The sequence below is a fragment of the Stegastes partitus genome, unplaced genomic scaffold (genome assembly GCF_000690725.1).
Source record: "Stegastes partitus isolate 25-593 unplaced genomic scaffold, Stegastes_partitus-1.0.2 Scaffold834, whole genome shotgun sequence".
NCBI lineage: Eukaryota > Metazoa > Chordata > Actinopteri > Pomacentridae > Stegastes > Stegastes partitus.
This window is the reverse complement of record NW_007578565.1, coordinates 124767-148676: the sequence shown is the minus strand read 5'-3', so window position 1 is coordinate 148676 and position 23910 is coordinate 124767. Positions and strand designations below refer to the sequence as shown.

General features: G+C 42.1%; 2 protein-coding genes across 4 annotated transcripts in view; both read right to left on the bottom strand.

Annotated features, from left to right (window-relative positions):
* Positions 1–1592: 1592 nt before the first annotated feature.
* LOC103365380 (transcription factor 20) lies at positions 1593–15660 on the bottom strand. Its single transcript, XM_008292808.1, has 6 exons — positions 15520–15660; positions 11723–14409; positions 8520–8613; positions 7965–8014; positions 7724–7793; positions 1593–4277 (listed from the first exon to the last, which is right to left on the bottom strand). The coding sequence occupies exons 2-5, from the start codon at positions 14402–14404 to the stop codon at positions 7746–7748; spliced, it is 2874 nt and encodes a 957-aa protein (XP_008291030.1). The 5' UTR covers positions 14405–14409; positions 15520–15660; the 3' UTR covers positions 1593–4277; positions 7724–7745.
* A 4392-nt stretch (positions 15661–20052) lies between these two features.
* Positions 20053–23910, bottom strand: part of LOC103365379 (myosin phosphatase Rho interacting protein) — a 45853-nt gene continuing 41995 nt past the window's right edge. For 2 of the 3 annotated variants that reach the window (XM_008292807.1, XM_008292804.1), the window contains 4 exons: positions 23733–23819; positions 23424–23586; positions 23242–23327; positions 20053–21050 (listed from right to left, as the gene is read on the bottom strand). In XM_008292807.1, the coding sequence (XP_008291029.1) occupies positions 20979–21050; positions 23242–23327; positions 23424–23586; positions 23733–23819 (408 nt within the window). In that variant the 3' untranslated portion in view covers positions 20053–20978. Of the gene's footprint in view, positions 21051–22811; positions 22887–23241; positions 23328–23423; positions 23587–23732; positions 23820–23910 lie in introns of all 3 variants that reach the window. The other variant, XM_008292806.1, reaches the window with a different exon arrangement.

The following is a 23910-nucleotide window of genomic DNA, read 5'->3' as shown; positions in this document are numbered from 1 at the left end:
CGCGGCTCGTAACTAGGCCGCACTTGCTCCGATCTGCCTGAAAGTCGACATGCCGGATCACAGTCCTGCCCGGAGCAGGTTTGCCCCACACCCCGCCATGCGCAAAGGCCGACAAGCGTAGGGCGAGGACCCGTCCATCGCCGCTTGCGGCTTTCATTTTAATTGGCAGTGCTGTGGTTTTAATTCAGTTCCTCACAAGAATGGCTGTCTGTCGCCTCTCCTCTCCAACAGTGTCGGCTGATGAGGCTCCAGCTGTCAAATGGATGGATCACATCGTAAAGTTTACGGGACAAAACATCTGCAGTAAACTACTTTTAGCTCATTTTCATATAATTCAGCTGTTTAAACTGTATTAGTGATTGTATTAAAGATTAAAGTTACTCCACCTCCTTGGATTAGACGGGAGTTTAAGGAGTTCAGTGCCGGAAAAACGAAGGCAGCAAGAGTCACTCTTTCAAAACTCCTGTTCATAGGTGATGTCTGGTTTCACACACAGTCAGTGGCTCTCATGTAATCTGACTGCTTAGATGGTGGCGAAAAAATAATGTTTTTCATTTTGGATTTTAATGATTAAAGTTTTTGATATGAACAGAAGTGTGTAGGTGACGGTGATATTTCCGTCTGAGAGGCTGAATACCTTCAAATTTTATAACAGATCATAGGCTGTGTGCATAAGATCATATTTCTAGTTCTAGTTCAATCGTCTCCCCGTGTCTTCCATGTTGTGGCACGAAACACCTAAAACAACATCCATCCATCATCTATACACAGCTTCATCCTCTGTAGGGATGTGACAGGTCCGCCAGTCAATCACAGGGCTACACTTAGAGACAGACAACCAAGCACACTCAAACTTACACCTACAGACAATTTAGAATCACCAACATGTCTTTGGACTGTTGGAGGAAACTGGAGAACCCTGAGAGAACCCACGCTGCACAGGGGAGAACATGCAAACTCCACGCAGAAAGATCCCAGGACCAGATTCAAATGGTTACATTTTCTGAACCACTCTATGTATGAACGAGGGCCTGACTGTAAGAAAACCCCCAAAGTTTCTTGTGAAAATGTCTGAAAACCTGGACTTGATAAAGAAACAGAGCAGTGAAACTGAAGATTTTTAGATGGGGTGTTGAATAACACAAAAATACCTATTAAATGCGTTGTATGAATTCTTAAAATATCTCCTTTTTTTGCAGTTTATTTTAAAAGTGCAGCTTGACATGTGACAAATCACAGGTGTGTAACAATACAATGACTGCTGCCGGATCACTGAAACACCTGAAATGTTCTTAGTCATATGATTTGTCACACAGGCTCACATCTCTGTGTGTTTGTATGTAACTAAACCCATATTTTGTGACATTGCACATACTGTAATAAAAATATTAGTTGCAGCTAAAAACGAAACACACTATTTCACAATAAATAAGGCAGCTGTATTATTTTATAATTAATTGTTCATATATTTGTTTAATTCCATTAATTTGTCCCTTTGATTTAATTCTATCATTTTATATATATTGTATATTATCATCTTTATTATCAAATAAGACATTTTCCACACAAGTGACCAAAGAATAAAACTCACATACAGAAAACCACAAACAAAATATTTAATTTTGACAATTACATGACCTCTGATGCTCCAAGAGGTAAACAAGACAGTACAAAAAGTTGCCATAAAATAAGACGATGACCAAAGTGTGACAATGAGTTGGCAGTCCTAGTCCCATGTTAAACCTAAAAACAGCACAGCACTGACGGACACATGGAGGCGGCGTTGGAATGTGACGGCGAGAGTGTACCAGGACAGAGAAAGGCTTTGCATCTGAGGAGATAACCACATCCTGCTACATGGATCACTGCTCCAGTCAATGTGGAGTTAAAACACAAGAGAAGAAAGAAAAACCAACAAATACAATAATCACAAAACAAAATCATTAGAATATCTGAGATTCAGCCCTGAGATTAACACATGGACAAAATAGTTTTCAAAATCCAGACATTTTGTAGGTTTGCAAGAATAAAACATATTCCAAAATCTGTATTTGGTACAACTGCTTGTGAGTGAAAAAAAAAGAAAATGCTGTGAAAAATTCCAGGCTTGATGACACATCTGCTCATTAAAAACAAAAAACAAAAGCCTGTTATTTCACTGCAACAAAACAGAAAATACACAAAACATAAAGATGGCACAAATGGAACAGACACAGTGTTGTGGGAGTCAGGAGATGTGTGAGTGTTCTGCTGCTGGTGAGACACTGAGCAGACGAAGCCTTCAGCTGCCTCTGTGTGGAAATCTGTTGACATCAAGTCAAGGCTTAACGGGCCTCACACGCTGATCTCACCCAGCACAGCGCTGCCCCCGATGGCGCTGATGTGAAAGTACACAGACGTTAACACCAACACTGATCACAGAGACGTCTTGAATACAAAGAGGCGGGCTGAAAGGCCCAACGCCCCCAAACTCCACCTGATCCAACAGGTACCGACACACCCGGAGCTAATCTCAGCACACAAGTCTTAGAGGGTCAGTGTGCATCTGCGTGGTCAGAGGGGTCCTCAGGAACCGGCCCACCGTGCCTCTGGTATTAATAACAATAACATCTGCAGCAGGAAAGTGCATGCAAGCTGCCTTTAGCCATCAGGATGTCCAAAGGGACGTGATGTACAGTACATCCACTGATTTGTCGTTGCACCACAAGCTAGTTAGAACTGGAAAACAAACAAACAAACAAACAAAAAATCATATATACCTCTTGTATGTCAGATAAGGCTTTTTTTTTTATTTTATTTTTTTTAAGAAAGGTTCAGGTGCAAACGCACCTTTTAGGCCCAAGTCAAGACACAAAATCGTGAATGATCAGGAACACTAACATGGCCATTACTATTGAACCTACTGAAGACTGATGTAAAGCAAAGATCCTCAGTGTCAGCACAGAAAAGTGTGACACACCAGCATACAGAAGACCCGATGTCTTCAGTAACACTGGTGGAATCAAAATCGAGCGACTCTGCAGCTGATTCTGCAGACGAGGGTTTGTTGATGTACACTCAACAGCAGAGTGAATACTGAACTGCAAACTTTGGAACTGAAAGAAACGACTGAAGCTCAAACAGAGAAGAAATCCAAGTAAACAGCAATGATTTGCATTCAAAGGAACCCCTGAACTTTTAGGGGAAAACTCTGTTTCATGAATTGATCATCCTCTAACAGGGCTCAATACAAATCATACTGAAATCCTATCATCATTACCTGATATAAGGGCAGAACAGGCAAACACAATATGGACACAGTTAAGTGCTCCCAGCCTGAAGTGGGAGCTCAAAGTGCTTTAAGCCAAATGAAAAAAAAACAACAGACCCACACAGTCTCATTCTGATGGTTGGATGTGGTTCTTTAGAAACGACTCGTGAGCTTCAAAGAGCCACATGAGAGAGCCTGATGTGAACGAGGGCTGGAGGCTGAAGAAGGTAATACTGCAGCCGGAGCAGAGGACCAAAGTGCTCCCTGTGAAAATACATTCAAACACACACTGTCCGGCTCCCTCAACATCAACCGGACCCCACGTTCAGCGTGAGGTCATTTGGGTGAATTCTGCACTGGGAACAAAACGTCATGTGATGTGTGAGGATCTAAGAAGGTTGTTGCATTTAATACGGAACCCTGTTGTGTTGACGCCAATCAGGTACCTTACTCTGTAAGGGGAGTGTTTTGACCCCTAAGTCCTTTGTTTTCTGTCCCATCTTGTGGTAAAACCAGCATCTCCTCGATTGGCTTGATATTTCAACATCACACTGTTTACCAATAACTTAAAAAAAAACAAAAAAACAAAAACAACACACACAATCAAACCTCTTTGACAACTGCTAAAGAAGCCGATACGAAACGTCCAGGAATAAATAAACCAAATATAATCAAATACTTAGAAAATCTTTACAAAATTAAATATCTTTGATTGTTATTCATATTTAATTCAGGAAAAAAAAAATCCCATATAAATAACTACACAAATGACTAATTCAGCATGTTACTTTAAGAGTAGTTTTCCTCCGTCCACAGGTGGTGTTGGCTGATGAGTACCGTCAGACTGGACCGAGGGAGGCTCCTCCAGTCACAGTGTCGGGGGTCAACAGTGCAGTTGAAGAGCAGAGGGTGAAGTTAAGGTTTGTGGGTGCTAGCTGTCAGTCAGAAGAACCCTGGTCCACGGTTGCCACGGTGACCAGCAGTAATGGGGAAGGAGAACCACCGCAGGACGCTGCAGGTGAACGTTCTAGATGGAGAGAAAGTGAAGTGAATTTCTGTGTTTGTCAAAGAAAAGGTTGTTTAAGAAAAAAAGAATGGAGCGAATCAAACTGCTGCTACAGTCAGCAAATGGCAGACAACTTTTAATTTCAGTTCTGAGTGTTAATTATTAACTAGCTGCTACCTACATTTCCTCATGCTGGCTCGTAAAAGAGCGATTCAGGGATGCGACTAACAGTTCATTAATGATTCATCTGCTGATTATTTTCTCAGCTAATCAGTCAGTGGTTTTATGAATAAAACATCTGAAAGCTGCACAAAAAAAAAAAAACAGTCCTCAGCATCCTACAACACAAGAAAACACCTTTAACTATGTTGTGTGTCCAACAGTCCAAACTAGGCTACGGCAACACATCCAGTTCATTCCATTCATTTGGCTGCATTCCCACTGCAAACCCTCCATTCAGATCTACTGCTTAGATCGGTTTTTCTTGTTTGGCTGGTCACACTTTCTTTTTTTAAGACATCCAATATCAGATTCCAGTGTGAACTGGTCACAGTCCTCAACTGACGGCATGTGCAAAAGAACACAATGTCAAGTAAAGCATGAAGTCAGATTTTTACGGTTTCGTTTATAAGCTGTTGCGCAATCGAAGCTAAAAAAGAAAACGGGGAGAGAAGTTTTTTTTCTATATGCTTTCAAAGACAGACTGATGATGCTACGACCCCTCATGTTTTGCTCGTGCGGAAGTTTCACCTCAGTGCCAGCGCAGAATTGTGACGACTGACGATCTACTCTGATGTACAAGTCACATGAAATCCAACTGTTCAGATGGAGGTTGCACCGCCAAAAGGGTTAACCTGTCCATGATTAATAAAAGTGGCACAAACTAAAATTGAACAGATCAGATGACTGCCATTGTGCTACTCCTATTGTTATAAAAATAAAATAAAATAAAATAGAGAGAGATGTGAGTCACATATGCAGTGTGGACGATGTGACAAATGCCTGAATTCAGATCTGTGCTTCCTTTGCTTTCTCTCAATCAACACCGGCACTAGCAGTGAGAAACAGTTCTCTGGAGTCACAGCAGTAACATAAGCTGTCAGCGTTTCCTCAGAGAGGCCAGCGTGTGTGAGCTTTGCCAATCACACTTGAAAAATGGCAGGTGATGAAGAAACAAAACAGAAGAAAGGTTCATTACTTCAGAGATTCAGTAATGGTGCAGTTTTGTAAAGTCTAATGTGGAACAGACCATCATGCTGTGTAAGGTTTGCAAAAACGAAGACACGCAACATAGTGAACCTGTTACAGACATAGAGCGAAAACAGCGGGGGACTGGGAACAATGGGGCTCTTTGAGATTCAGACGCTAACTCCCATCCAAATCCCACAATCACAACTAAAAAGCAGCCAATATTTGCTGCCTCGGTTTCCAGTGTCACCCTGTATTAGAAAACAGGGAACAGGTGGAAGGACATTACAGAAACGCTGGCACGTTGTATCAGGAACATTATGGTGCCCAAGTACACAGTGGAACAGCCTGGCTTCACTGGTAGATCCAAACCCAGGCTCATTCCATGTACCGTGATCAAGAATATTCACTGATGACCTATATTTCATAACTACATTCATAACAACTAAAGCTACAACGAAACATGTTAATGAAATAAAAACCATATAACAACATCAAAGAGGATTGTTCAGGTCATTATTTTAGGTTCTTAGGAGAGAAAACAATCTCCTGAAATATGAGCATTCAGGCAGCAGCGGACATTTAGAACGAGGTAAGCTAATGTAACATCATGAGGTGATGTGGGTGGAACGCAACTTCCAGTCGGACATCTTTCATGTTGCTGTCAGACAGAATGAGTCTGCTCCATGATTAATGTTGGCTTTGTATCGAGATCATCCTCTAGAAGTTCACTGAAGAGATATCACGATATTAATGTTCTCCATGTGAACCCCAGACAGTGAATGGGTCTTCAGTGAACAAGTGAGTAAATCATCTTCTGAGCTGCTGCTCTTTAGAGGACGGAGCAGTGAGCTGCTCAGTGAATTACTGAGGACAGTCTGCTGTTTCACTACAGAGCAGAGGAACATGAACACTATGAGTGTACGTGATAACAAGCAAGCTTTATTTCTCTTTTTGCCCTTAGTCAAGAGTACTATCAGTAACTATGGTTACCCCAAAGTAGCCAATAGCCTCAAAATGCTTAAAGGATACAAGAACAAAAACAGAAGATACAAGGTGTGTCAGAAAAGTTCCAGGACTGGTGTCACAAAAAATCTATTTCCCCCCAAACCCGGAGTTTCCCTTCAGACGATCAACCAGCACGTCTACAAAGAGATCCTGTGGCGTTTGTTCATTCAGTGCGCCAGTAGAGGTGAGAGTTGTGGCAGGACAAGTCGAGGCTGCTTCACTATGACAACGCGCCTGCTCACAATGCTGAGCATCCGACAGTTCCTGGCTGAGAAGAGCATCGCCGTGGTGGAGCAACCTCCCTACTCACCCCACCTGGCGCCGTGGGATTTTTTCTTCTTCCCCAAGGTCAAGGGGCTCATCAAGGGGACCCGTTTTAAAGCCGTAGTCGACATCAAGATGGCTGTGATGACGGAGCTGTGGAGGATCCCACAAGAATCCTTCCAAGAGTGCATGGTGGTGTGGCAGAGAAGGCTGGGAAAGTGTTAGACTCCAGGGGGATTACTTGGAAGGGCAAAACTTGCAGTTTGGGTTTGAAATATATCTTTTGTGACACCAGTCCTGAAACCTTTCTGGCACACCTCGTACTAATACCAATAGTACACTGATGAAAACTTCACTAAACTACCAAAAATCAAAGAACTTAACATTTTCTAGACGAAAACCTAATCAAATGAACACAAAGTATGAACCATGCAACTGAAAACATTTGGTGGAGACATCACTGCCCTGATAGAACGTTACTGGTGCACAGCTACTCTGCAGGATAACAGGATCGTGGTGCTTTTACTTGGTTGGTTTTGTGTAAACAGCTCCAGTCATTGGGAAAAGACTCACTGTTTCAATAACAAAAAAAGGAAACAAAATCATTCTTTCTGATATCCCCCTGAATTAAATCCATGTTATAAATTAAAAACTACCAATAATATCACAAAACAGCTGTAGGTATTATTTTTGAAATAATAACTGACCTAAAACGCTGGATGTAAACAGCATCTTGTCCTGTGGATAAATGGTGTAAAACCTAAAGATACATCTTAATAACTCTCCCAATTTTGAACAGATGCTCTTATAAATGTGTTGTATTCAAGTCAAAGAGCAGAGATGTTACTGGAGGCATTTCCTCAGACTTGACAAAATTGCTCTGAGCCACAGAGAGCACTACACTATATGACAGGCAGAGTGTCACTATGTGAATCTAAATGCATTTAAAGCGCCCTGTGCAGCGTGCGGTATCCTGTGAAAGTAGAGCAGGTACCTTACTTACTAACCTCAGGAGGTTTCTGTTCACTGTCACCTGTCTTCCCGTCGGTTCCCTGGAGGAGCTTTGAATGTCTTGTTCTGAGAGAGGATCAGAAAGCAGAAGGTTAATATTTAATTCTCAGCTTCACCGCATGTTTTAAACAGCTTATGAGCCTCCTCCAACAGCAGAGGTACAGCCGAGTCCCAAGATTTTAGGAGAAACGCTTTCACCAGTCAGGGCCAGTTTAAAGTGCATTTATAGCTGCTCACCTTGTGCTTCTTACACTTCATGGAGAAATTTTCTTCAATGAGAACACAGTCTGCAAGAACGAGAACAGAACAGGAGTTGAAGATGCCGCACTGATTCATCGCAAAGGTTCAACCGCCCACACTTGCAAGTTCAGGCCTAGCGGAAGTGATAACAGCCAACAGCAGTTCACAGAGGAGCTATTTCCAGACCAGCGCACACACATGTACGCACACACAGGAACTCAAAGGCACACACAAATGCACACGGCACCGGTCGAGGGTGTAATGTGTTCAACTTTAGATTCTATCAAGTACAGAGTTAATTTGAGACATCAGGCGTGTGCCAGCAAAAAATGTAGGTTCTATTGTGCAACAGAAATGTAACGCTGCCAGTGTGAAGATCAGATTGGTCGTGCAGATAGCACAACGGCATGGTTTCTGGGAAGTTCCTGTGTCATAATGAGGAAGAGGAATCTTGAAAACATATCTGAAAACCTGGACAAATACAACTAAACCTATGTACTAAACAATGAAGTTAAATATGCACTGAAGAGGATTAGGAAGGAATTCACTCACCTGACTCCAGAGCACATCTGTAGTGGTATTTGTTGGGACAGCCTTTGAAGAAGCAGCCCAGCGTAGCACCTGGATTGTGGCATGCCGAACACGTCTGAAAACACACAGGATGAAGTCAAAAGAACAGAAAACGCACATTTATACACTTGTGATTCCTACTTATCGTGTAAAAACATTAGAAAGGAGGTGGCATTAAGCTGATTGCTTCTTACGTCTTTTAATTAAAAGACTGCCTCAAGTAGTTAGAAATTAGATTAGATGTGTTAATACATAACCACCAATTCATTATCAACACTGCACACCAGGGAAGCTCCGAAAAGGCTTGTGAAAATACAAACCACAGGCTGTAATTATCAGATGTCAGGCACTTCAGTGGCCTTGTAAGGTCGTTAAACTGGTGAAGGTTTAGAAATCTGAACATCAAACAGCTTATGAAGAAGAAATCTGCCTTAACAGATCTGTCTCAAAGCACACATTATAAGTGAAACACCAGAGCTGAGCTTTGGTGACGCATCTGGAGCAGACTGAGGGTACTTGTAGCACAATTAGTGGTGGCCAAACTACTGGGAACATGGCTAAACCTCCCTGACAGTGGCCACTAGTAGTTCAAGTATGTATTAGTGTTCAAGTATGTATTATGGTTCAGGCTATACTCTGACATCTACCTGCCGGATCAAACCATTTGGTGTGAGGATGTTATTGTGAGGGCGTTGCTCTCTGTAGTGGACACTGGCGGGGTTAGTGCTAAAACAAGGACCTATTTACAGTCTAATGGACAGAAATTGATCTGTGACGACTGTCAACCCTCTGAATCCAAAGCCTGTCGGGCATGATATCTTTTAAAACAACAATACAATTGTTTTTTTTAAATCACACCATTTCTTAAAGCCTGAAACTGATGAATCAGTACATTCTCAAATTTCAGAAAAAACCCTCAAAAAACCTTAAAATTGTGACATTTATTTAAAACTACTTTATTCCACATGATTCTTTAAAAAGTCCCCAAAACAAACCATTTGCAGCAGATTGTGTAAAATCAATTCTGTGCTCATCAGAACAACTACGGAGCCTTTAGAACCAACAGCTTCAGGCACCATTGGGTTGACCTGCGGGCTGAGTTCACACTGGACAGCTGAACAGTATGGTCACTAACTCAATGATTAAATACCATTTTCTCCAGTATTGACAACATAGGTGGGGACTTGTACATGTTGATTCCAGTTTTTTGTATTTTCTGTCAAATAAATAATCAAATAAAGTCAACTTTCTTTCTTTTTTTTTTTTTTTATTGAAGTATTGTCTAATTTTGTCACACTGCAAAAAGACTTCCCTGTACTTGTACCCAAGACTGAGTAAAAGTGTGACAGGAGCTGATAATGCCCAGAAACTGATTGGGGATCAGAGGATTAAGTCATTTTTGGTGATTCCAAGGTGAATATTTACAGTTTTCAAGTGATACTTTGACTACGTAATAACAGGTGGTTGTATAATGACAACCACGCAAACTCCTTGTCATCATTTGCGACAGATGACTGAGATGTAGTTGCGAGATGTGGAAAACAAAAACCAGTGAGAGGACAGTGAGTTAAGTGTTTCCACTGTGATGAGTGCAGATTTAAAATAAATAAGGCGTTAGATCAGACAACGACATCAGAAATCAAAGTAAGGCTGTGTTGAGATAAACAGCTGGTGGCACTAATTTCCCAGTTGAAGCAAACCTCTATAGAAGAAGAGGGCCCAACAAGATGTTATTAAAAAACAGCCAATCAAAGTGCAAACAGTGAAAATGAATACAGAAATCATTCAGGAAATACGACACATTATTTGCTTGATCCGTTACTTTGAGGAAGGCTACAGTTTCCTCATTGCTCCACAAAAACCTCATGTTTTCCAGTAAAGCAGAAGCTCCAGTGGAGCTTTGGAAACATCATCATTTACTTGCTCAGTAGTTTCCTTGTTCTTCACCACAGTTTGGTTTCATGAAATAAGACAATTCTCCTCCTCAGCACAGTGTAAAAGCCTCAGGATATATTTTCGCTGGATTTGTAAAAAGTTTCTGTTTTTACTCAGGTTAAGCTAAACGCACCTAAAAACAACAATCCAAACCCTTAAGCAAAGCAAAATGTCCCATATTGTACAAACTACAATGTCCTAAAGTCCCCAGTTTTCAGGCAATGATCAAAAATGTGACGACTCTGACTAATATTTGGATGTCTTTTCATGCTAACATGGTTAGATTGTTATCTGTCTGTTCATTTTTCCTTATTAAGTCGCCTCGATTAATCGGCATAATCAATGACACTGACGCAGAAAATTCATGAACATCAACACTTTAAGCGATGAATGTCTTTTTTTTCTTCTACATAATCTTTTTTTCTAAATGTTTTAACTCATTACACCAAATATGTTTTTTTCTGTATCACGGTGTAATTGTTGCATCATGGAGTCTTCCAGTCATTGATGAGCTGCACTCAGCATTAAAAATTTTTAAAAACGAGACCCAAAACTCTGAAAGTATAGGAGCAATTCAAATTATTACAGAACCAAAACATGGTTTGTACATTGTGCAGAGCTTTGATGGCAGACCACAGCAGCAGAGCACAACGTACGAGAAACACAGGTGCTATTCAAGAGGAAGTACCACCAGAAAAGGCAAATCCACCACCAAGTGTTGTCTGTTGATTAATAGGGAGAGATTTTTATATCTTGTAATATGTACTTGCTAAATAAATTGAAAAGCTCAAAGATAAAATTAACCTGAATGAAATGGCTAATTTCATTTATTGTAGAAAAATGTGGTTATTTAGATTAATCAACTCATTGGTAAAATAGTTAATCGATAATAATCTTTAGTGGCAGCCCTACAGGTGTCTTGTTGGTTGAAACGCTACAAATAAAAGTGAAGGGTTCTCTGATTCAGTGTGGGGGTAACAAATGACAGGGTCTCAGTGTTGTTCGCTTGCACCAAGAATTTCTGGTCTTTTTCAAACTGACTGACTGAATTTTCAATTATTCATGTTTCCTCTTGCTTTGATTTGAAAACGCATCTAAAATCTATCAGTGTCCTAGAGGCACAGAACCAGACTGTAGTTCGCTAACATCCACAGCGTCTAGTCGACTTCCAGCTGCATCATACCAGCCGTATTTTCATGTGATGCTGTGTAACGACATGTTCATATTACGGGCATAAAGTGCAGCTTTACCGTCTCCTGGGCCACCTTGACAGCCTCCTCCAGCCCGTAGACTTTGCCCTTCACGAGGAACACGCCTGCAGACCAGATGCCGCAGTCTTCATGGAGCCAGTACTCACAAGGCTCCAGAGGCAGCACAGGCGGGCTGTACCAGTCCTCCACATCTGCAGAACCAGCGTCTGACCGAGCCCGCTTAGCTGCAGGGCTGCTGGTGCCGTCACCGGTCCACCGTTGCTTCTCCAGGAGGCCTTTCTGCCTCAGCTGAGCCCCTGGCCTGAGGGCCCACGACGTGGGCCGACTGGCACGCTTCCTGCCCCTGCCCCTCACACTGCAGGCCGAAGAGTCAGAGTCACTGTAGTCATCCTCCTCTGCTTTGAGGCCCGACGCGGTGGCTGGTGTTTTGGTGCTCGGCCGGTACCCCTCAGGGTAGTAAGGGCCATGGAGGTCCCCCAAGTCCATGGCGTTGGCCGACTGCCCGCACAGGCAGCAGACCAGAGAGCGCTGGTGCTGGCTGTGCATGGACACCCGGCCCAGCTGCAGGCAGGAGGTGCTGGGTATGACAGCAGAAATAAAGCCGCTGGTGTGAGCCTGCTGCTGCTGGCCCTTCTTGTGTTGCGTTCTAACCTCCTCGGGGTAATTGATTACAGTACAAAGGGATGGCGACGACTGCTGACGCTCCACACGGATGAACGGAGAAAAACTGTCCAATCTCAAGTCTCTTTTCTCTTCCTTATAATTGATGTACTTAAGCTTGATCTCGGGCTCCTTGGGAGAGAACATGGAGGAAGACTGGCTCGGTTTGTGTTTCTTTCGCCTTCGTTTGGGAGTGCGAGCTGCTTTCGTCTTGGCAGTGGGAGATGTTTTGCTACCAGGACTTCTGCTTTTGGCTTTGCCTTGACTTTTCTTTGGAGATTTTGATGGTGGTGGGGAAAACCTTGCCACATGAATTTCCACTGAGGGATCAGGCAGAGAAGGCATCTCTGGCTCCTTCTTTGAGTTCTTGTGCACAGCAAACTGAGGACTTGACTGTGATGAGGTTTTCCTCTTTGACTTCACAGGGCTGCTCTGTGGTGGCTGCACAGGGGGAGACACAGCCACTGGTTCTCTCTTTGACCTCGTGTGCACAGCAAACAGAGGACTTTTTGGAGGTGTGCTGCTGTGTGCCTTAGAATTATTCATGATTTCAGAATCAGAGGTAGAGTCTTTGCAACTGTCAGTATTATTGTTCCTAGATTTACCCCTTGTCACTGGAGCTACTGCTTTTCGTTTTGTTTGTTTCACTGAGAAAGGTGCCTTCACTTTGCCTCTCCTTTTATTTACTAAGACAGCATTAGTCCTCCTAGGACTGGCTAAGCTGGAATCACTAGCTGCTGATTGGAAAGCACTGGCTTTCTTATGGGTGCGTATGCATCCTGACACTTTATACCTGCTTGAATTTATGTTCATGACTATGGCCTCTAACCGCGTCCCTCTGCCGGAACGCAATGGCAGTTTCCTTTCTTTTAAAGTTCTCTGTAGCACCTTTGCATTGCCGTTCATGTGAGGAACAACAGTCTTGGGTTTGTTTTCCGAATCATCTGACACACAAACATCATCTGTCAAGTCAATCAAAGGCTCCAACACAGCCTTCCGTCTATGGGCTCGCTGTTTATTTTCATCGCTTGAATCCAACCCTGTGATGCCATCACTGATGCCAGAATTGGGCTGAATGGTCTCTTCTGTACTCAAGTCATCACATGCAGCCTCCCCAGCTATCTCTAGATAAGAGTTGTCGCCGCTGGGCGAGCTGGAGGCCTGAGGCAGGATGAACACATCCTCCACGTCGTCCAGTGAGGTAGCAGAGGGGGAGACGGGGTCGTCCAGGGGACTTATATACTCCCTGCTCAGAGAACACAGGGCTCTAGCTCCTTTTCCATCTGAGACAACCACTGGCTCCTGTTTCTTTGACATCAGGAAGACCACGTCAGAGTCCCCTCTCCCCTCATCCTCCCCTGTGATGTGGGTTAGGGTCTCCGGTGATGCTCCTGAACTTGACCAGCTTTCTCTTTGACCATTCTCCAAACCTCTGATGTTTTCCCGAGTAAGGCTGTGCTCCTCTTCCCCTTGAAGAGGCTTTTCTAAATCCACACCACTGGAAATGACTTCACCATTAACCTCATTAGGCTCCTGTGTTAGACGTCCTCCCGCATCGTTCTCTGGTCCCACATGAGCCTGAGACAACGACTGTGTGGCGAGGTCCACTGGCTCCGAGTAACGCTGGGTGAGTGCATAGCCAGTCTCCCCGAGCCCCTTATCTGTGTCACAAGGAGGGTGGAGGGAGAACTTGCTGATAGGCGGCACGCTGTAGACAGGCGAATGTTGAGATAGGGAGTCGTGGGTGGAGAAGACGTGAGACCTGCTCACATAGGAGACGGTGACTGTAGTGTGGGAGAAGGCATTGTCTGGTTGAACTTGATCCCCTGATTGGAGCGTGATGTCCGAGGCGCCGGTCTCTGAGAATTGTATTCCAGAGTTGTTGCTGGTCCCAGAGTTTGGGTACCAGCCGGGGCTCCTGACAACTCGCACGGCATCCAGAGCCGGAGAGCTAAGGACACATTCCCCCCCTTTCCTGGTCAGGTCGATCACAGTGGGGATGCTGGAGGTGGAGAGGTCTTGAGGCTGTAGATCATCTACGCTCCCAGGTGGCTGCTCCATAACAACTGCCACAGATGGAGAGGAGAAAATAAGCTGGTTTAAGTTATGAATGTAGGAACAGAAAATCTATTTCTGAAATTGCACCTTGGTCTTTCTACCACTGTCCAGCTCAGCACATTGCCTTACATCGATTCTCTCTTTTTAGAAAGTTGAGGTCACAGTTTGACCTATGACCACTAAGCTGTCTCACTCGGTCACTTTGTGTGTTGTTCACCCGTTAATAAAAAGTTAATTTTATGTTATGAAGACACCAACATTTCAAACAAGCCAAACAGCTAAAGTCCCACCGCTGACATTAGCTACAAAACTGACGAGTGCTTGATTTTCATTAACGTTGGAGAACATAGCAAGGGTTAACTGTACATTTACGATTTGGCTTATTTCCAAATTGTCTAAATAGTAGCATATATTCGGAATACGAAGTCGTTATGTTCCGAGGATAATGTCTCACCAGACAACCGGCTGACTTTTTACCACCAACGCTGACAGGTCAGGTTTGCTAACGATAGTTAGCTTAGCTTAGCCACAGCTAACGTTAGCGAGCTAGCTAGCTAGGCCTGGCTAAGCTCCGGCAACGCTCCCCTACGTCGAACTGCGTTGATTTTTTGACAGTTTAAAAGAGTTCTCGGTAAAGGCAGAATGTCACACACTACAGGACACTACTTCACAACTTCTTCTACTTGGTATCTAGCACTCTTCATTTCGGCGACGTTTACTCCTTGAAAAAAGCAATTATTCCGATTAAATAGCGATTTTTACAGCTTAGTGATACACAATGTTCTTTACTGCCTTCTCCGGCCGGTTTTAACTTTGTTACAAGAACAACGGCCAGCGCAATTTTAAAATGTTGGCATTTGTTTAAAAATGTGTTTATTTTATGAATTCCGAATTGAAGAGTGGGTCTTAACAGCTAACAGAAATAAACTTTGCTGTATAGCAGAAGCGAAAATTAAACGACAAGCGAGGCATTACTAAATTGCGGATTACTTTTCATGGAGTTTGGCAGCACGTTCTCTCCATTAAACAGCACGGTACGCAGCGGGGCAAGGCCCGGCTGGATGGAACAAAGACGGAGCGGAGGTAATGACTGCGCTGAGCTGCTCATCAAAACTTACCCGGGCGGGAGAAGCCGTAGCGTTTCCAAATGTCCAGTTAAGAATCCGTCCCAGCCCGCATCTCCTACAGCGACACGTCTGCTCTAATGAACCCCCGTAAAAACTATACAGACAGAAAGCCCTAAATTAAATAAAGATCCACACACTTTCCAGGAACACTCTGACAGCAGCTCTGTCAAGCTGTTCGCTACATAATCTGTCGCATCCGGGCCCCTCCTTCATCATAAAACAATCAGGACGACGTTTCGGTGCTTTTTTTTAATTTGAAACCAGACGAATTGAATGTTGAATAATTGGATATTAAAACAGTGGGGGGCAAAAACAAAATAAATACTGTACTAGAACTGCACTACATTTGTTAGAAGACGGCCAACCCAGTGTCCAGTATGATGAGCACATTATCCGACTGTTGCACCCAAACTGTCACAGTAAACTTTAGGCAGGCACCCACTGAGGAATCTGTCTTTTTTATTTTTTTCTTGGAGTGGCAGATTTTTTTCAGCGCTGCCTCCAGCTGTGGGATGGGTAATTCCGGGTGACTTGACATGTGAGCATGTAAGGTGAGCGGCAGCAGCAGCAGGAACAGTTGTCGGCCAGCTGTGGAGCACGGAGGCATTATGGGAGCACACTGGTCTGACCTGTTCCAGTCCACATGAGTGACACTGAAGTGTGTGTGCTCCTTTATTTTTCACAAATACTTACTCTGTAGGTTGTGATTATTATTGGTAATAACACATTACATAAAAATACACTGTCTGATGAATATTATAAAGCATTAACACCAATTCGTCTTCCACCTCCATTAAGGTGGGGCCTTTGCAACGGATGTATATATAAAAAAGAATCAAAGCAGCAGTGGCTGGAAATACTAACCTTTAGTCCCATAATGCAGCTCATTAGCACCATTTGCCTGAGAGTTGGCCGTTCAAAGATCAGCTCTGTTGAAAATCAAGGTAGCATGTTTATATTGTGTTTTGTATGTGCGGAAAGGCGTGTCAGCTGTCTGAAAGCCACATAGGGATGGGTATGGTTAAGATGTTAATGGCACCACTATTTTTTACCAATACTGCCCATCAGTTTGGTGCTTTAACAGTACTCTTATCTGTACTTTTTGATTGTTCAAAGAGAAAGAAAACTACACAAATTAAGAACAGGATAAAGATTGCTTAATTTTCTCACAAGTACTGTATAAGAATTACAATTTATATCGACACTAATGTTGTGTTGATCAGAGCAATGTGGACAATGTCTCAGGTTTTACTCACAAAATAAAATAGTATGTCCAGTAATATGTCAGAATTAAAAGCTCCAGCTTAAGCAGATGTTAGGTTAAATGTCTGTACATTGTCTTGACAAAATGTTTGTCACTCTTCGCTTCTGGGTATAAAAAGAATGCAGGACTTGGGCAGCATTTTTACTGTGATTTTAGCAGTTTAGTGGGGGGAAAAAACTGGATAAGTACTTCTTCTACACTAACAGCAACATTCAGGCAGAGGAACAGTGAAAATAAAGTCAGACAGAGTATGTCTGCAGCCTATAAATCTCTAAATCCTGCTGCTTTGTGTTCTGAAAGTGAAAATTCAGAGACTCCAGCAGACAGAACACCTCGGTACCCATCCTTACATAAAACATTGTTAAAGGCTTTGGGAAAAAAGTAAGTGGTCTTTGTGTTCCACCTGCTTTGTGCAACTACTGTCTCCAGGGTCAAGAATGAAGCTCATGACTGACCTTTAAAAGAAGGCAGATGAGAAGTCCTCAGGGTGTTGTGGATAAAAGGTAACAGCTACTGCAGGTACAGGGTGTATCCTCTTCCTTTTAAAACTGTCACAGAACCAAACCAGAGCAATCAGCTTTAATTTCATATAAATCATAAGAGACCACGACTAGATCACCAAGTGGGCAGCTGTTCAGGAGCCACATGTTCATCCATCTCCAGTGGCTTTGGCAATTACTTTTTGGCCCTGTTTTATGAGGTAATTATTTGACCCTATGTTGTGGAGGGAGCATGTGTTAAAATACATGTATAAAGCCTTTATTATTTCAGTTTCTATTGGCCTCAAGGGGGGTATATATTACCAAATAAAGTTGTGTTTAATCAAAGGACTGTGTCAGCACTGGATGATGATTGCAGGACTTAATGGGAACCTGGTGGCAGCAAGTTTCATATTCAGAAGGCTGTAGTTGGGTGATCAGCATCTTAATAGGTTAATGCAGCCATGTAAGAAATGCTAACAGCTAGAGCACGGTGCAAATGTTTATATGTTTAGTGTGAGCATCCTTTGTCCTTAAAACTGCAGTAGTGCTCCGCTGTATACTTAGGCACAGTTTTTCCAGGTTGTTCAGCATCTTGGAGAGCTTGCCTCCTGTCTTCATATCATCTCAGACTGACCGACTGTGATGTTGAGATCAGGGCTGTGTGGGGGCCACACCATCTGCTGCAGGACCTGTGGTTAAACATGCTTCTGTGTGTGTGTGGAGTGTTTCCTGTTGGCTCCAGAGCTGAGCCTTTTTAGTATCTGACTGCAGCACTGTTTATTGATCTTTTTACATGTATTTTTGAGCATCCAGCACCCACTACGCATTAATACAGCAGTGTATTTATAGTTATCAGGCCTTGCTTGTGGCTCATATCAGGGACGTGGAGTTGCCACATTGGACTCTAATGGTGCTATTAGGTGTTCTTAATTACACCTTGGCATTTCCTGCCTTCACGTCCAAATAACTACTGTGGAAAAGGTCAACAGGGCACGGCCTTGCTCAGTATTATAAATAAGTTGCCGACATTGCACTCAAACGAGGCTGTTTCAGTGTAGAAGGTATTACTTGAGGGAGAGTGATATGAAGAAAGACGGGGGACTCGGCATGTATGTGAATGAGAGATGGTGTAATGCTGGCATCTTAACGTTAAAGAGCAGCGCTGCACGAAGGACGTTGAACTGCTGGTGGTTAGTTTGCCGCCGTTTTACCTGCTGAGGGAGTTTCCGCACGTCCTGGTGATTGCAGTTTACATCCCCCCCTCAGCTGAACTCATCCACAGTTCAGTGTCCCAGCTGCAAACATCACACCTTCAGTCTCTGATCATCATCTCAGGAGACTTTAATTATACATCGCTCTCTACTATTCCCCCCACATTCAGCCAGTATGTGGACTGCCCAACCGGAGACGGTGGGGCCTTGGACCTGCTGTGTGTGGACACCAGGGATGCATATTACTTGATTATTGATATTTTCTTGTACTTTCTTTCTATGTTTTTGGATGCTGCTGTTTAATAAATTTTAATTTTAATTTTAGTAATTTCCCAGGTCTGGAATAAATAAAGTATGTTCTATTCTATTCTATTGTAATGATGATGCTGTCACTCAAGGAAGTTTGTTGTTTGTCTTTTGACAGTGATGTCCACCTTCTTGAAACCCAAGGCTGCTGAACATTATCTTTATAAATACTGTACAGTTGCTTGGTGTTAAGACTGTACACTTTTTAGTGATATACATAATCAGCCTCATTGTTGATTAACCCGTTTTTTATTTTCTGGATTACCTGATAAACTTTTTGCTTTAGAAAAAGACAGAAGATATGCCGATCACTGACACAGAACACGATAAAAATCAGAAAATTTCACAATTAAGGAACTGGGATCAGAGAATTCAGATTTGTTTTCTGTAAAAAAAAAAAAAAACTCAAATCAACTGATTGTTAAAATAACTAGCGATTGCTATTAATATAATTAAAATTTGACAACTAAATTATCGGATAATGATTCATCGTTGCAGCTCTCACTGGAAGACTAACAGTTTTTGGTCAAAGGTCTCTGTGTGCATGTCTTCATTCACCCTTCCTTCAGTTCTGAGCAGCCTCTTTGTCTTTGCTGCTAAGAAACCCACTCATAGTATGATGCCACCCCCATGCTTCGCTGTAGGAAAGTCACCAACTCATGTAGAACTTGGAAGTTTGTCAAATATTTATATTTCTGTCCAGACCAGGTCAGAGTTCTTCTAGTCCTTTAAATGCAGTTTTTGCTTTTATATTACTAAAACCATGATTTTTACATTGTCATTTTGGTTTTTAGGTGGTCAGATTTTACACATTTAAAGTTACATTTACAACAAATAGTGGTCAAAAAGCAAAGACGTCTGAATACTCTCCAAAGCGACTCTAAATACGACAAAAGAGAATCACAAGCTGGAGGTCTGGGCTCTCAAACGGCTGGAAGACAACTCTGCAGGATTAAAATTTGTAACCAGCTGAGAAAGCAGACAACATATTTTTTTCCTTTTTAAAGTTTGAACTGTCTGCAAATTACCAGAGAATATATAACTTTAGGTCTGGTACATTGTAAAAATAAAACAGGTACTTATTAATGTTGAGTGCTTGTTGATGATAATAGACGAAATAAGAAGAACTGTAAACTCCAAGTGATGAGGAAGTCAGAGATACAGCTGAACGCTTCATGATAAGTCAAGCTTGACTTGAAATACAGTAAAAAAAAAAAAAAAAAGCAGCACGCAGTAAGAAAAATTCAAAACAGACACTGCAAAGGGTGCAAAAATATTTATTGCTAATAAACCTGTAGTCAGTTGGTGTATATTTGCTTTATATTTACAATAATAGAGTACAGAGGAATGGGAATGCGAAAGAAAAATCCCAACCATTTAAATAAATACAAAGGGACTGCCACTGAACAAGACTACAAACATAAACCAACTCCAACAACTCCTAAACAGCTGGACCAATGATTGCAGTAAGAAAAAAAAAAAAACTCTATATAAATTTTCATATATATATATTTAAATTATAGTCAGTGAATCCGGCCATATGCGTTCAGCTGTCGCCTTTCCACGGGTTTCTCAGATTTGTTTTTTCTCCATGGACTGCAGAGAACATCTTTGATGTTAATTTGGAAGTGAGGCGATGAAGCAACATGGGCAAGGACTTATTTTCTACTGCAGACGAGCGTTTTTGTTCCATAGCTTGTTTACTGAGCAACACTTCCATCTGTGCTGGAATGACAATGGAGTGGTGAAACGTTAACGTGCAGATTGACCGCCAGACTAATTCCTATGGTGTTGTTAAAGCAAGTATTATTCATCCATACGTAGTGTGTTTAGCCATTGAACATCACATTTCTGCCTTTGGCTAGCAACAGTCTAGAGAGTTAAAACAGTAGCTTACACGGTCATAGTTTTAGTGTATGCATGACAGATGCTCATTTAAAAATAGTATTTACAGTAAGACATGGCAGAAAAAAAAACAAACAATACAAAAAAATGTCACAGTTAACTGAAGTGCATGGAATGCAAACTCTAGACATGAAATTCAAACTTCATACCATGTTTTTTTTTAATAATATATGATCTGTGTTTGGTGACCAGTGTGTAGTGTTACTAAATAAGTAATTACAGAGCTAAAATATAGTGGGCTTCTAAACATGCAGCAAGGTAGGTAGACTTTACGCGTCACTGTCAGAACTCCTTAGTGTCTTTATTTTCAAACAGGTGGAGTCTCTGCTCCGCCGTCAGCCCTTCCTTCAGACTCTGGAGGGATGAAGAGAGGAGAAAGCAGATGTTAATGATGGCTGTGAGCAACAGAACTTTGTTTGGGCAGATATGCAGTTTCTGAGCAGGCAGTGTTTCCCTCGTCAGTTTAAACCTGTTGTCACCCAGTGATTATATCTCTAAAATGAAGAGTCCACACCCTACATGCTATAGTTGGTAGCAAACCCTTCTGTACCATGCATCCTATGGAGCCCCAAAAGTGCAATAAAAACATGAGTTGCATTACACCAATAAACCACAGTGTTAGTTCAGTAAGTGTTGCTTTAACTTTCAACTAAAACTATTACACGTCATCTGTATTTTACTTATTCCCTTCAGCTTTCAGGCTCTTAGTTTTTCTTTTCTTTTTGTCTTACCCGATTAATTTAGTTAATACAGTTCCTATTATCCCCATTTAAATTTCAGATTTCATTATGTATGCAAACATGGCTAACTTTCTTCCTTTAAGCAAAACACACAAAACACTAGTCTTTTAGTTAGCGGCCTAGCTCCAGTTAAGCTAACCTGTAATAACACTACATTAGTGCATTTAACGTTAACAATAAAATTCATATTCTTAAAATTATTGTATAAACTTTATTAAACAGTAGCTGAATCCTTTAGCCTCTAAGCTAACAGACACCATGCTACCTAGCTAAGATTAGGGCAAGCTACTGTTATTTGTATAGAATGTTTAAAGCAACAGACACTGAGTCTAAGTACTTTTCTGGGCAGTTTTTAAAGAAGAAAATTAAATACATTGGATGTTTTAGAAGAGTTGGACTTTGCCATTGGAAGCTGATGTAAACATTATTTTAAAAGTAGTAAAATGGTAGTTATGGCAATGCTAACATGCGATATCACCTGCGCTGTAGTTTAAGTCAAATATGAGTTGTAGCTTGGCAGTAAACTAAAAAATAGCAGCAGCATTGTTTTCAAGTGAGTCAACGACATTTCTACAGTCTGTATTCACCACTAATGTTAAACACATTGTCATTAACGGTACTAAAGCACAGCTTTGACAGGAAATAATTAAAAAAGGAAAGAAACAGCCTACTTAAAAACAAATAAAATGAGGCTACACTGAATTAGATTTGATCAAGTGATTAGAGATAAAGGAAAAGTGCAAATCTTTATTTTTTACACTCTAAATAACTGTTGAACTTTTGCCGTCCTACCTTGCCATAAAACAAATTACACTGAAGTAATGTGTAATTTCTGAGAAAATAAAAACACTAAAAATGCACAAGAGAAATATTACAGAAGTGATTAAAAGGAATGTGTTGTAAATACATTTGTTTTGATGTGTCAATATCTGAGTAATCAAGTTTAATATACTGCATTAAACAGGAAAAAAATCTCAATTATACTGCGCAAAGAACAAATGTGGTAGGTTAGCAGACTAACCTCTGACTGGTGGACACAACTATTTAACGACAAATTCAGTTATATGTTTGACATCTGATAATCTTAGACTGCTTTAATGGTTTTGAAGTGTCTTCATTTGGAAGAAGCTGTTAACGAAACACTGTATATGCTTGCTATAGTGAAAGGACCCACAGATTAGTAGTCACTAAAAACCTCAGACACACTGTCACTCTGCCAGACTTGACATCATCTGCTCTTCACCACCATGCGCCTGTGGAGTGGGATATTTGTGCATGCTACTGTGCAGCAGTGACTCAGATCTTGAGTGCCTTTAGAGGTGGAGGACAAGAGGGTGTGCTTAACCCACCCGTGGGTGCGTCTGCTTTGGTTTACCTAAAGGAGAAGGGGAAGGAGGCCTACACGTCCTCAGCAGCCCTAACTGTCCCAGGGCATGTCACGACTCACAGACTGAAGACAGAAGGGGGAAAACACACCAGCAAAAGTGTGTTAGACTACTGTGGTGTTTCATTTGCAACACAATCCCATGCCTGCAGTTCTGATGGAGTCACAACATGGATCTGTGAAATGCAGCCAGGGGGGCAAGCAGTGCTGCATGCAACTTTGCAGGTGACCTGTAGATGGCAGCAAGTCATTGGCTTCTCAGGCTTTGTGCGGTGGGAGAGAACCACTGGACTGCTGTCAGCTCTGAATCTGCTGCTGCTTCAGCAGTGACAACAATGACAATGACAATTCTCAATACAAAGCTACAAAGCACAGTGGAATGGAGGACTGATTTCATTCTTAACCATCATGTGAAACTCACCTTTGACCTCATGGTGCGCTCTGAGCGTTTGGCTGCAGCAGCTGCCATCTTGAGGATGTCAGGGTTGCTTTTGGACTTCATGATATCTATGAAGGAAGCAAGCCAGTTAAAAATCCAGGAAACAGTCACTCACGTGTCGTGGATTTAGTTACCACAATGTGTTTCTGGGTATTTTTTCATACCATATCCCCCCCGCTCTACTTCCTCCAGCGACGGCTCCCCCAGCGCCTCGTGAGCCAGCTGCAGCTGGTCTCTGAGCCGGCCCAGATCGCGCTCTGCTTTGGCCTTGACGATGCTCAGCTCCGTGTAAATGTCCTTATACTTATCTGTTGCATATTTCTTGTCCTGAAAACACATTGTTTGAAAGTTCAGACAAAGGATAAACATTCATGTGTGCCTCTTTCAGCTCTGAACACATGGACATCTCCTGGTAAAATGACCTCCAGGGGGCATGCTGTCCTAACATAATCAAATTAAATAAAAACATTTACTCTTTGGGCGGCTTGGAGTTCGTCTTTGAGGGAGTTGATTTCCTGCTTTAGGTACTGGACCTCCGACTCCTTCACCCTCAGCATCACCTAGACAACAGAAGAAAATGAGAAAAAGTAGATGAAAAGTTGAGGCTACAAACAAGACGGAAGCTACTTTCTAAGATAACACATTTGCTGA

Excerpts from the sequence above, each read along its gene's own strand:
- LOC103365380 (XM_008292808.1), bottom strand. The coding sequence starts at position 14,404 with ATGGAGCAGCCACCTGGGAGCGTAGATGATCTACAGCCTCAAGACCTC. Across the intron at positions 8,614-11,722 it reads TCAAGGTGGCCCAGGAGACG|ACGTGTTCGGCATGCCACAA; the intron begins GTAAAGCTGCAC and ends GTGTGTTTTCAG. Across the intron at positions 8,015-8,519 it reads CAGATGTGCTCTGGAGTCAG|ACTGTGTTCTCATTGAAGAA; the intron begins GTGAGTGAATTC and ends TCGTTCTTGCAG.